This window comes from Eretmochelys imbricata, chromosome 13 (assembly GCF_965152235.1).
Source record: "Eretmochelys imbricata isolate rEreImb1 chromosome 13, rEreImb1.hap1, whole genome shotgun sequence".
In the NCBI taxonomy this organism is placed as follows: Eukaryota; Metazoa; Chordata; order Testudines; family Cheloniidae; genus Eretmochelys; species Eretmochelys imbricata.
Window position 1 is genome coordinate 32,330,672 of NC_135584.1, and position 12,711 is coordinate 32,343,382.

General features: G+C 50.9%; 1 protein-coding gene across 3 annotated transcripts; it reads left to right on the forward strand.

Moving 5' to 3' along the window:
• The first annotated feature begins 2,414 nt into the window (after positions 1-2,414).
• SNAPC2 (small nuclear RNA activating complex polypeptide 2) lies at positions 2,415-9,931 on the forward strand. Of its 3 annotated transcripts, none has more exons than XM_077832301.1 (6): positions 2,415-2,538; positions 2,640-2,847; positions 4,216-4,335; positions 4,614-4,682; positions 5,671-5,980; positions 8,773-9,931. In XM_077832301.1, the coding sequence occupies exons 2-6, from the start codon at positions 2,650-2,652 to the stop codon at positions 9,279-9,281; spliced, it is 1,206 nt and encodes a 401-aa protein (XP_077688427.1). In that variant the 5' UTR covers positions 2,415-2,538; positions 2,640-2,649; the 3' UTR covers positions 9,282-9,931. The 3 variants fall into 3 exon arrangements, with proteins under 3 accessions (XP_077688427.1, XP_077688428.1, XP_077688429.1); XM_077832302.1 differs by having other exon boundaries at positions 5,725-5,980; XM_077832303.1 differs by lacking the exon at positions 4,614-4,682.
• The last annotated feature ends 2,780 nt before the right edge of the window (positions 9,932-12,711 follow it).

Consider the following 12,711-nt stretch of genomic DNA (forward strand, 5'->3'; position numbering starts at 1 on the left):
CTCCAAGAGGGAGAGATTCCCAGGTGAGCAGCCAGGCATCTCTCTGGCTCAAAGATCTCTCACACTCCAACTTCTCGATCACTGCATCTTTCCACCAATTGTCCCCACGGGTGTAGTCACGGCAGAAGAGCCAGGCCCCTACCCCCCACCTCTGCACTGAGGGAAAGATGTGCCTTCGCCTGTGCCCACCCAGCCAAAACTCCCCCAGAAGGACACTATGAAGCCAACATCCAGCAGGCTGTTCTTGAAAGGCCTGTAGGCCAGCCCTGGCCACTCAGGTATCAGTGAGACTGTCACAGACATCACGTGGTGGTCTGTGAATGGGGCCAACCTGATGCTGGAGGAGTGGGCACACCCCACATGTTCAGATGAGAGATGTAAATGTCGTCCAGCTGAGATTGGCACGATTGGACCTCCACCATGCAGACAAAGATGAAGGCAGCAGAGGCCGTGCCTCCTGCTCAGGGAGAGGAAGAGACCCCAGCGGCCGTAGACAGAGGAAGGAAAAGAGGAGGAGGCAGCAGTGGGGAGCAGAAGGAGCTGCGGCCACCTGGGTGCATGTCCTTGGGGCTGGAAGGTCAGTGCCCTCAGAGATGGTGGAAAGGATGGCGGGGAAGGGGGGAGTTGTAGCCAATGGTGGGGCCATTGTAGTCACCACACAATGGGGCTTTTGGTTGGGCCTTGCCCTTTTTCTGGCCCTTTCTGCCAGCGAAGGGGACAGTGGAGGTGGGTTTGGTAGCGTTAGCAGCAGCACAGTTCCCACCTCTGCCTGTCACCGGTGTTTAGCAGTGGTGGTGGCGGCGGCTACAGGAATGACGGCTGGGGGACCGAGCCGAGGGGATGCAGCAATGGTGATCAGGGGCACCCCTCACTCCTCCCTATCCCCTGTGGGCAAAGCCACTGGAATAGAAGTCACAGGAAACTATCACCCCTCTCCCTTCTTTTTATCCCAAGAGCGGGCTGCCCTGGCTAAGAGGCTCATGTTGTCAAAAGGAAACCAAGATCAAGTACCGAGAAGGAGAAAATAGTGACCAATGACTCCAAACCACCAACGTGTAAGAGGAGCCAAAAGAAGACTGAGCATCTCTGATTACAGGCAGGTCACTCTCCTGGGAACCAACCTTCCTGCAAAGTAGACGCATGCCCTGTTTAATTGTTGGGCCTGAAAAGTTCGATAGTCATAATATGAAAACAACCTTGTTCTGCAGGGTAAATGAACTGTAAATATAGCACTGACATGACCAGCTTCAATTATCTTCACAGATTAAAAAGTTTTAATCTTGTTTTAGAGAAAAAAACTTTACAGTTACACAATTTTTAGCCAAGCTTTTCAATTGAGACATATCTTAAGCCCCACATTGGCTGCCAGTTAAATAATTGTTTGAAATGTATAAATATTAAAGCGCTTTGGTTACTGCTTGAGAACAAGTTCAGTTCGAAAAGCAGTTTATAAGCAATTTAATAATAATTTGGAGCTTCCCTAAAAGTTTTTATTACCCCAGGGAAGGAATAATCACCAATAAAACCCAATGTCTTCATTTTAATTTCAAGCGTTACTTCACACATTATCATCTTGAGTCAGGAGGATTGGGGGCAACTGGTTATATAGTTAGGACAGAACACGCGACTGTATGTCCTTCTGTGGCCTGTGTGCGCCTGGACATAGGGGTCAGGCTACTGAAACAGCAACGCAACCAAGGTGAGGCAGTGAAATCGCGGTACATCCCCCAAAGCCTCTTATCACACACACCCCCCTATTAGCAAACGGCTATCGGAAAAACCCTTTCCCGTCCCCCGCCTGTGACCTGGGTACGAGGACGCGCGCCCACGTGTGAATGAAGAGCCGGGCCACGTGTTCTGACTGTCCGGACGCGGGACCCCAATTCCCAGGCGCCCCTTCCCGGGCTCTTTGTCAGGGCGCGGGCTGAGGTATCGAGCCCGCACTAACCTGCCCAGGAAAACCCGCCGGTGCCGCAGGCCGTCTGCTCAGCGCAGCCACAGGGCTCCGGCCCTTCGCTCTGCCGGGCCTGCTCCTGCAGCAAACCCGGCCGGCGCACGGAGCAGCGCCACGGCCCGAGGGGGCCCGGCCCTGGAGGAGGGCGGCAGCGCGGCGCGGGCGCAGCTAAAACCCCAATACCCAGAATCCCCGCCCGAAATCCGCGGCACGGCGGGGACTACAACTCCCGTGATGCCCCGGGCCCGGAGCGGGGCGCACGTCATTCCGTAGCGCCCACACCTCTCCTTGGCGCTCAGGGCCGTGCTCCCCACGGCAACTTCCGCTTCCGGCCTCACAGGGCTCTGGTCCTGGAAACGGAAAGTCCCGAGCCCCGCAATGGCCGATGGGAGATGGAGGCCGGGGGAAACACCACGCTTCCCACAAGGCATTTCTTCACTTCTCTTTCCCCCGCCCCTCCAGGCTGTCCGTCGCGGCGCCGACTCCGGAGGTCTTGCTGTGACGTCATATCTGTGCGACAGGGCCGGAGCGCGGCGCTCGCTCTTTCCGCTCCCCCGGCCGCAGAGCCCGGATTCCCCCGCAGGGTCCGTGGGTGGGGAGAGCGAGGGGGGCTGTGGGTAGAGGGGGTGAGATGTTGGGAGGACCCGGGGGCTTTGGCCTCTGACTCCTTTGTCTTCCCCTGCAGAGCCTGAGCCATGAAGCCCCCTCTTCGGACCCGCTCGGCCCCCACACGCTACGAAACGGGCCCCCCTGCACGCCACGCACCCGCTCGGGCCCCCTGGACGGCGCGGGAGAAGCGGCATCTCATCAAGGCCCTGAAGACCCAGGCCCCTCAAGGGGAGCTGCAGGCCGAGCAGTTGCGGGAGCATCTGCCCCGTAGGAGTGAGGCCGAGGTGAGCGCGGGCTCGGGGGTCTGGTCCCAGCCAAGCTGGTGACTGGGGCCAGGCCAGGGTCAGAATAAAGGTAATTAGGGGACAGCAGAGCACTCTCTCTGCTAACAAAAGAGAGAGAGTGCCCAATCTCCTGCTTGGTTTGGGAACGGGGGCCACCATCGTACTGCCCTGCAGGTCCCTCTCCACTGTTCAGTTTGGGGTTGGGGTGGGGAAACCTAGTGCTGCCTGGTGGCGGCTCCTCTTGTTTCCATTTATGTTGTCCCCTGATTTTGGCAGCACTAGAGAGGATGTTGGCCTATGCATCTCCTGTAGCTCAGGGGTTTTGCAGGCTCCTGTGGGTGATGTCTTGCCCCTTATCTGTCTCTGACAGTCACAGCTCCCCTCTCAGCTTCTCCCAGCCAACTTTTTCCACAGCATTTTCTCTCCAGTTATCTTAACAGTTCCCATCACCATAGTACCTAGACCGGGGTAGGCAAACATTTTGGCCCCAGGGCCACATCAGGAAATAGAAATTGGATGGCGGGCCATGAATGCTCACAAAATTGGGATGTGGGAGGGTGTTCTGGGCTGGGACTGAGGGGTTCAGAAGGTGGGAGGGGGATAAGAGCTGGGGCAGGGGTGCGGGAAGGGGTGCAGGTTCCAGTTGGGGGTGTGGGCTCTGGCGTGGGGCTGGAAATGAGAGATTTGGGGTGCAGGAAAGTGTTCTGGGCTGGAATCAAGGGATTTGGAGAGCAGGAGGAGGATCAGGGCTGGGGCATGGAATTGGGGCACAGGGAGAGGCTGAGGGGTGCAGCCTCCGAATGGCGCTTACCTCAAGCGGCTCCCAAAAACAGTGGCATATTTATTTTCCAGCTCCTACATAGAGGCATAGCCAGGCAGCTCTGCATGCTGCCCCGTCCGCAGGCACCACCCCTGCAGCTCCCATTGGAGCACCAGAGGGGGCCCATTGGAGTGCGTAGGAGCCGGAGGGGGGCCATGCCATGGCTTCCAGCAGCCGCATGGTGCGGCCCCTGGCTAGAGCGGGGCCGAGGCGCGTGCTGCAGCTCTCGACCCTGCTCCCCAGGGCTGTAGTTTGCCCACCCCTGACCTAGGCGCAGCCGTCTCCTCCCATGGTTTTTCAGGCCTAAAAGTTTTTTGGTCCTTCTTATTGTACAATCCTTTTGCAAGTTCACCCCACTAACTCATTGCTGTCTGGAACCAGAGAGGGTTTTGGGAGAGGTGGAACTGACACCCAGTTCAGCTGCAGCTATGTAGTCCAGTTGGGATAGAAGGCATTCAGCCACACCCTTCTCAGCCCACCCATGAGCTGTTTATCGGGGGACAGGCATCTCTGTATACTGCTATGCCTGAACCTCCCTGTGGTTGCAGATTCTGGCCTTCATCCACCAGCTGAAGGGCCGTGTAGCAAGGGAGGCCATACAGATGGAGTATCGCCGCTGCCGGGAGGAGCAGAGATGCAAAGAAGCTGAGATCCTAGCTCCTATTGAGGTACGGAGAATCTGGAAATCAGGGCTGGTGTTGTGTGGGGGTGGTCAGGGCTGGTTTGTCTGTACGGTACCAGGGCAAGGGTGAGTTTGGTTGTACTGTACCAGAATGGGCTTGAGGCACAAGGCATGTGCAGTGAGTCTGTCCTTTCTGGAGCTGTCCCTGTCTCACTCTGTGCTCTCCTTGCCCTCTGCTGGCTGGCCTCATGCTTCTCGCACTGTAGCTGTGCGTAGGTGGATGGATGCCTGATTCCAGTGCACTCACTGAAATCTGCCTCTCAGGTCTGGACAGATCTTGCTGAGAAGCTGACGGATAAGCTGGAAGAAACCGTGACAACAGCTTTCTCTCAGGTAACAGGCATCAGTGTTCAGTGACTGCTGCAAGATCCCACTGGGGCCAAGAACCCAGCAGGGTCAGAGACTTCTACAGAGAATGAAGAATAAAACCTGGCCAATGCCAGGGCTCAAGCCTGCCAGTCCCTTCTGGTCGCTGGTAGGAAATATCCCTGCTACAGGCAGGCTATTCCATCCTTGTGTACTACAAGAGTTCTACCACCTTCCTCTGTGTTCACATGGCTGCATTGCTGCAGTGGCCAAGCAGCAGTTCACCCTTCCTGTTGGTATGGGGGAAACTGGGGCGCATACTGTGAAACCACTTGCCTGACATCATGCAGCAGGTCCGTGGCAGAGCTCAGAGTAGAACCCAGCTGTTCTGACGTTGAGCGTTGCTCTCCCAACTGCTGCTTTCTGTGCAGCTTAGCTACGTAAAAGTGAAGAGATCGAAGTAGGGCATGGGCAGTGGTATCTCTGCCACCTGTCTTGGCAGTGAGCAAATCCGTTCCCTTGCCGTGCACCTCGTATCCAGGAGTGAGAGGAGATGTGGTTGGTTATCAGAGATTCCTCCAGAGAGCATCAGGCTGTCCAAAGCCCCTGTAGCTTATTGCATTGCATTTAGTTCTGCTTTGCTGTGCTGCATGGTGGACGGCTCTCTTGGCCTAGTCTGACCTTGAGGAAGGTCTGCTGTGGGGTCGGGAAGTGCCTGACACTGGGAGGGGGGCTGCCCTGGGAGTGTCTGGCATTTCTGGAAAGGGGGTCCCCATTCCTTCTGCTTCCTGAGCTCCCACTTGTAGCTAGACAAATTCAGAGTAGAAATAAGGCACAACGTTGTAACAGGGATGGGAATTAACCATTGGAAAAGGTAATTTTTAAATCAAGAGTGGAAGTTTATTGAAAAGATCTGCTCTAGTTCAAACATGAATTAATTCAGGTGAGATCTGCAGCCTTTGTCATGCAGGAGGTCAGACTAGATGAGTCTGTCCTTAGAATCTCTGAATTTCAGGTTCTGACCATCGCAGTCACCGAGCCGCTCAGTTTGCTCCACTCCGTTCCCCAGAAGCTGACCAGAGCTGCAGAGAAGAAGGTCCTTCCAGGCTCCTCGAGCCAGCATGCTGCATCGCCAGCCCCTGATGATGCAGCAAGGAATGGAGATGCTGCCCCAGGCCCCCCAGCAGCAGCTCCGTCCTCCAGCACTAGCACAGACCCAGGTGTTCGCGAGGAACCAGAGAAATTCAGCGTGGACTTTGAGAAGATCTATAAATATTTATCGATGCTCTCCAGGGACATCAAAGTGCCCGAGCTCTCGCCATACGGTGAGTTGGGATCCAAAAAGCTACATGTTTGTGATCTTCAGGGAGGGAACCAGCTGGCTGTGATAGCCGTCACTCCCCCATAGCTTAGCTCATGGTATGACACCAGCAAGCCCTGGTGACGTGTGGGACTACTCCAAGTGTGGAAATTAATCCAAGGCCAGCTAGAGGCTCACAGGCACGGAATGTGTTCCCTGGGACCTTGGAACCACCACTTGCTCATTGCCAATCAGTAGCTTCCTCCAGAGTCTAGAAATTGATCTGCTCCTTTGCCTGTTTCGGAGGAGGGAGCGTTTGCTATGTTCTAGCACTGCCTCCACTTTCCTCTTCATGGCATTCCTGGCCATCCTTCTGCAGACGGTGCTGGAGGGTTGGCCCCTGAGGCTGAGTGGGTGCACGTGCTCCGCGTTCCCTCTAGTGCTGAGATGGTGGGGGGTGGGGTCCTGGCCCACTTCTGTCTTCTCCATTCTCATACTTGTATATTGCTTGATAAGTGCTAGTCACCTTATAAACCGAGACATTGTGCTCAGACTGAGGTGAGCAAGGCAGCAGTACATGATTCCTGGACTCTCACTTGCAAAACATTGGCTCCTTCAGATCTGCCAGCTGAAAACACCTCCCTTTCCTTAGTGAGCGTTTCTGTGGCAAGACTGATTGGAGCATTGTAGCCATGTGCTGCTTAATCAAAATGTCCCATGATCCAGGCCATGGGGGGGATTTTAATGGGGCCAGGGAGGGCTGTCAGCCATTCACTGCCACTTCCTGTACTGCTGGGGTGGCCAACCTGGGGCTCGGGAGCCACCTGCGGCTCTTCAGAAGTTACTACGCGGCTCCTTGTAGAGGCACCGACTCCGGGGCTGGAGCTACAGGCGCCAACTTTCCAGTGTGCCGGGGGGGGCTCACTGCTCAGCCCCTGGCTCTGCCGTAAGCCCTGCCCCCACTGCACCCCTTCCCACCCCCTCCCCGAGCCTGCCGTGCCCTCGCTCCTCCCCCCCAGAGCCTCCTGCACACCACGAAACAGCTGATAGGGAGGGGGAGGCGCTGATCTGCGTGGCTGCTGGTGGGCGGGAGGTGCCGGGAATGAGGGGTGGGGGGAGCTAATGGGGGGGCTGCTGACCTATTACTGTGGCTCTTTGGCAATGTACATTGGTAAATTCTGGCTCCTTCTCAGGCTTAGGTTGACCACCCCATCTCTACTGACTTGACACAGGGACTGAGGGACCTGAGTGTGATTGAGATGGGGAATTAGTGCAGAGTGCGTGAGTGAGTGCGGAGCCTGGGGCATGCATCTGTTCATGGATCCGGAGCCAGAATGCAGCCTGTGTTCCGCAGGCATGAATGACAAGGTTCAGGCTGGCCAAAAATCAACAATTTTTTGAAACAATTTTAAAATAGGATTTTTTCATATTTAAGTTTAGCACACTTTTCTTCCTATAAAATAAACCTCTTTAAAATTGCTGAGATCAAACCTTACTATAATCTATTACAATAATTTAAATAGCAAAAAATATTCAAACAGTACGTTTGCTTCCAAATTTCAAATAAAGTCAAACCACTGACTTGGTAAAAGTCACTGACCAAGCACCTGAAACTAGAGTTGGTTGAAATTTAATCTCTTCTTTTCCATATGAGGAGAGATCAGTTTAGAAAAGAGAAGATGAAGGGGGGTATGATAGAGGTCTATAAAATCATGAACCATGTGGAGAAAGCAAAAGGTAAGTCTTACTGACCCCTTCACATAAGACAAGAACCCAGGGTCACCTAATGAAATTAGTAGGCAGCAGGATTAAAAGAAACATAAGGAGGTATTTCGTCACACAACGCACAGTTAACCTGTGGAACTTGTTGCCGGAGATGTTGTAAAGGCCAAAACTCTTGACTGTTTTTAAAAAAGGAACTAGATAAGTTCATGGAGGATATCCATAAATGGCTATTAGCCAAGATTGTCAGGGATGCAATCCTGTGCTCTGGGTGTCCCTGAACGTCTGACTACTAGAAGCTGGGAGTAGACGACGAGATGGATCACTCAACAACTGCCCTGTTCTGTTTATTCCCTCTGAAGCATCTGGCACCAGCCACTGTCAGAAGACAGGATACTGGGCTCGATGAACCATTTCACCCAATATGGCCATTCTTTTGTTCTTAAACAAACTTTTGAAAGCAGTACTCTCTCCTGCAGGTGCAAAGAGAATATTTTCTTCTTTTCAGTGGATTCAGCTAGTTCAGTTCAATGACTAGCTCATTCAAAATTGAGAAACTGATAGAGCTGAAAAAGTAGGAAAGCTTGTTTTCCTCTTGCACTTTATGAATGAAAATGAGAGTGAGAGGTATTAGTCCTAAGACCACAGTTTTAAATACAAAATGTTATGATAAACTTACTTTTTTCTTGTGTATTTTTCTTGTGTAGCACATTTAAGGTTTTTTAAAAAAACAATTGTAATTTGCTGTTTTTATGCATTTAACTGACTTTCAGTTTCCATCCAAAATGTAGTTTATCAGAAATCATGGGTAAAAAATTAATCATTTAGTAAATAGCAAATGCATTTTCCTAACATCATAAAAAATGCTAGAATTCTTAAGTATATATAGACACACAGTATTTTTTGTTAGCAAAAAGAAGCACCAAGTTGAGTGAAAAGTGTATAATTAGTTGCAAAGCTGCATGTTTGAATGGTTTCCAATCAATGAGAATCCACCTCTCTTTAGGAAAATAACTTAAAAGTACAATGCAAACCGAGATTGAAAACAGGTTATTTAAATTAGTCCAGCCTGACAAGGTCTGGTCTTCCTTCCAGAGTCTGCCGTCGTCCTAGACCTGTTGATGTCCCTCCCTGAAGAGCTGAGCAACCTGGACTATGATGGATTGAAGAGGCACATGCACAGATCCTACAGGGAACTGACTGCGCAGAAGCCAGATGGGAGCAGGAAAGGGTCAGATCCAGGAGCCAGTGCAGGAGAGCTGGCCGCAGACCTGCCTTCTGCCAGTGTCGACTGTGAGAGGCCTCCCACTGCTAACCTGTCTGCGAGCTGCACATTGCAGACAGAACTGGCACAGCCCAGTGACAACGAGAAAAGGCCCAGCAGGTCAGGGGAATGTGAGCAGGGAACACAGGAAACTCTCCAGCCCAGTGTGAGCCCATCCCCAGCCCAGCATTCAGCTTCCCATGGCCAGTTGCCCCCACCCCTCCACAGTGCCGGTATAGATGCTCAGAAGTCAGTTTGGAAGGATCTGGGAATTTGCCCTTTGAACTTGTTCCTTGTTCCCTTGGAGCTTCTGGCTCGAAAGGGGGGTAGTTTGGACTGAAAAGGCTGGCGGTGAGTCTTGGTTTCTCAGAGCGGAGATTCAGGCAGCTGTTTCATGCTGGTTCTCTACACCAGTCCTGCTCTGGTTCTGTGGTGGGGACCCTGTAAGGGCTCTCCTCACCATGGGCTGCAGTCCCTGGTAGGGATACAGCCTAAGGAGTGTCTTTCTCCTGAACAATGGAGTTTTATTGAAGGTAAGAAGTGAAGTTTCATTAGCAGGAAACAACCTGAATTTGCTTGGCCCTGTGTCCAGAATTCCATGTCCCAGCTCTGGTTGCTGGCAGGGGCTTGGCTGTGGAGTGGGTGATAGATGTCTATTTCTGAGAAGCACGTGACCGAGCTGGGTTCACAACCTTCAGATCATGTTAACTAAAGACCTAGTTTGCTACTGAAGTGAAAATGAAGTTTAACCTTTCTCCAAAAGGAGCAAAGGCTGAGCTGTGTGGCTCACTGGGGACGGAAACAGACTCTTTTGGGTTCCTATCCACAACACTATGGCTTTGTGGAATAAAACAGTGTATTCTCTCTTGTTGCTGGGCTGTAAATATTGTCGTTTTCACTTATCTCTGGGCTCTGCCTCAGGAGTCTGTTCTGTTTTTTTCCCCTTAAGTATAAATGTATTTAAGGTGTGGAATAAAGAGCTTAAAACCATCCTTCTTGAGGTAAAAGTCTCCCTAATCCCCCATTCTGGAGCTGGAGGGAAGTAACTGGCTGTGACCCGCTTCTGGCAAAGCCCTATTCTTTTAACAGGCACAACGTGAGCATGCCAGCACTGTGCATAGGGTGCCCCTTTCCGGGAGAAGAACCCTTCTTGTCAGCATAGGCCGTGTCTACAATGAGGTGGTACATGGTGTAGCATAGACAAATCCTCACCACTAGAAGTTGGTCCAATCAAAGATATGACCTCATCCACCTTGTCTCTTCAGTAGCTTCTGTCTGTCATCCTCCAGTGATACCAGTGGAATGGGAAGCGGGTTATCACCATGTGATTAAACCATATCATTTTTTTTCCCAAATACAGAACGAGTCAGGAATCTTTTAATAGAAACCAAGCCCCAGCTCAAGCACAACACCTGTCCATAATCATCAGGGCTATGACCATTGCCCTTACCAACCAGATATGTATCTTAGCAACAGCGGCTGGGGTGGGGGAGGGGAAGGGAGGGATTAAAACTCTTCTAAGGCACTGGGGCTGTGGTAGGGAGACTACAGTTCTCATGAGGCATCAGTGCTTAAGCTTCATGGGAGTGGTTCCACCAGCACCTGAGATGGATGTGAGGGACACTGTTTCCCACGGTGCACTGCAGTAGGATGGTGGTAGGTAGAGGTTGTCACCCAGGGAGGTGGTGGAACCTCCATCCTTAGAGGTTTTTAAGGCCTGGCTTGACAAAGCCCTGGCTGGCATGATTTAGGTGGTGTTGGCCCTGCTTTGAGCAGGGGGTTGGACTAGATGACCTCCTGAGGTCTCTTCCAACCCTAGTCTTCTATGATTCTAAGTCTAAATTTCCCATTGCATGCTTACTAGTACCAGAGCATGAAATACCCGGGGTCCATGGTGGGGATCAGGGAGTGTTTCCCTGATCTCCTTGCCCATGGCTGTTTGATGCATATAAAGGGGAGCGGAAATAGAGCCCTGGCTGCCTCCTACCTCACTGCCCTGGGTCCTGCCTACTGTGCTCCCCTCCAACCCAATTTGGCCTAATTTCCAGCACAATTTTGGACTGTTAATTTTCAGTTCCATCTTCCTCACATGACCTCCTTGTGTACAATCGGTAGACCTTTTTGTTTAGACTAATTCGGTCTCTAGCAACATTTTTTGTGATAAGTAATTGTGATGATTTTTTATGATCCTTCATCCACTTCCAACAGTTTGGCTTCCTGTATAAACTTTAGAATACAAATACTAGATTTGTTGTAACTAAATCTGTTGCACCCCTTGGCACCTTTCTAGCTTTGATGGTTTTTCCAGGGAAAAACAATCCAAACTTTGATTTTTGAATTTTTTTTAAAGAAGTCTGCAATTCAAGCCTTTTCCCACTAGATGGCAATGAGCAAAAATGAACAACTTTTTATGATTTTTTTCCTCAGAAATTAATTGAAATAATTTTTTTCCAGTGATGTCACTAAAGGAGCTCTCATCCTTCCTAACTCTCACATTTCCACACAATTTTTACAATAATTGCATACTGTAACAAAGGCCCAAGGCTCTTAAGCAAAATAAGCTGTCATGGGAAAAGAGGGAAGGTCTTCTAATGGATCAGCAACTGGATAAAAGTTAGGAAACAAAGGGTAGGAATACATGGGAAGTTTTCACAGTGGAGAGAGGCCAATAGCAGGGTTCCTTGAAGATCTGTAATGGAACCTGTGCTGTTCATCATATTCATAACTGATCTTGAAAAGGGGGTAAATAGTGGCAAAGTTTGCAGTTGATACAAAATTACTGAAGATAGTAAGTCCACAGCTGCCTACAAAGAGCTACAAGGGGCTCTCCCAAAACTGGGCAACTAGGAAACAAAATGGCAGATGAAATTCAATGTTGATAAGTGCAAAGGAATGCATAGTGGAATCATAGAATATCAGGGTTGGAAGGGACCTCAGGAGGTCATCTAGTCCAACCCCCTGCGCAAAGCAGGACCGATCCCCGATTAAATCATCCCAGCCAGGGCTTTGTCAAGCCTGAGCTTAAAAACTTCTAAGGAAGGAGATTCCACCACCTCTCTAGGTAATGCATTCCAGTGTTTCACCACCCTACTAGTGAAAAAGTTTTTCCTAATATCCAACCTAAATCTCCCCCACTGCAACTTGAGACCATTACTCCTTGTTCTGTCATCTGCTACCACTGAGAATAGTCTAAATCCATCCTCTTTGGAACCCCCTTTCAGGTAGTTGAAAGCAGCTATCAAATCCCCCCTCAGTCTTCTCTTCCGAAGACTAAACATCCCCAGTTCCCTCAGCCTCTCCTCATAAGTCATGTGTTCCAGTCCCCTAATCATTTTTGTTGCCCTTTGCTAGACGTTTTCCAATTTTTCAACATCCTTCTTGTAGTGTGGGGCCCAAAACTGGAAACAGTACTCCAGATGAGGCCTCACCAGTGTCGAATAGAGGGGAACGATCACATCCCTCGATCTGCTGGCAATGCCCCTAGGCATCCCAAAATGCCATTGGCCTTCTTGGCAAGAAGGGCACACTGTTGACTCATATCCAGCTTCTCGTCCACTGTAACCCCTAGGTCCTTTTCTGCAGAACTGCTGCATAGCCATTCGGTCCCTAGTCTGTAGCGGTGCATTGGATTCTTCCGTCCTACGTGCAGGACTCTGCACTTGTCCTTGTTGAACCTCATCAGATTTCTTTTGGCCCAATCCTCCAATTTGTCTAGGTCCCTCTGTATCCTATCCCTATGATAAATGATCCCAATGATAAATACAGACGGA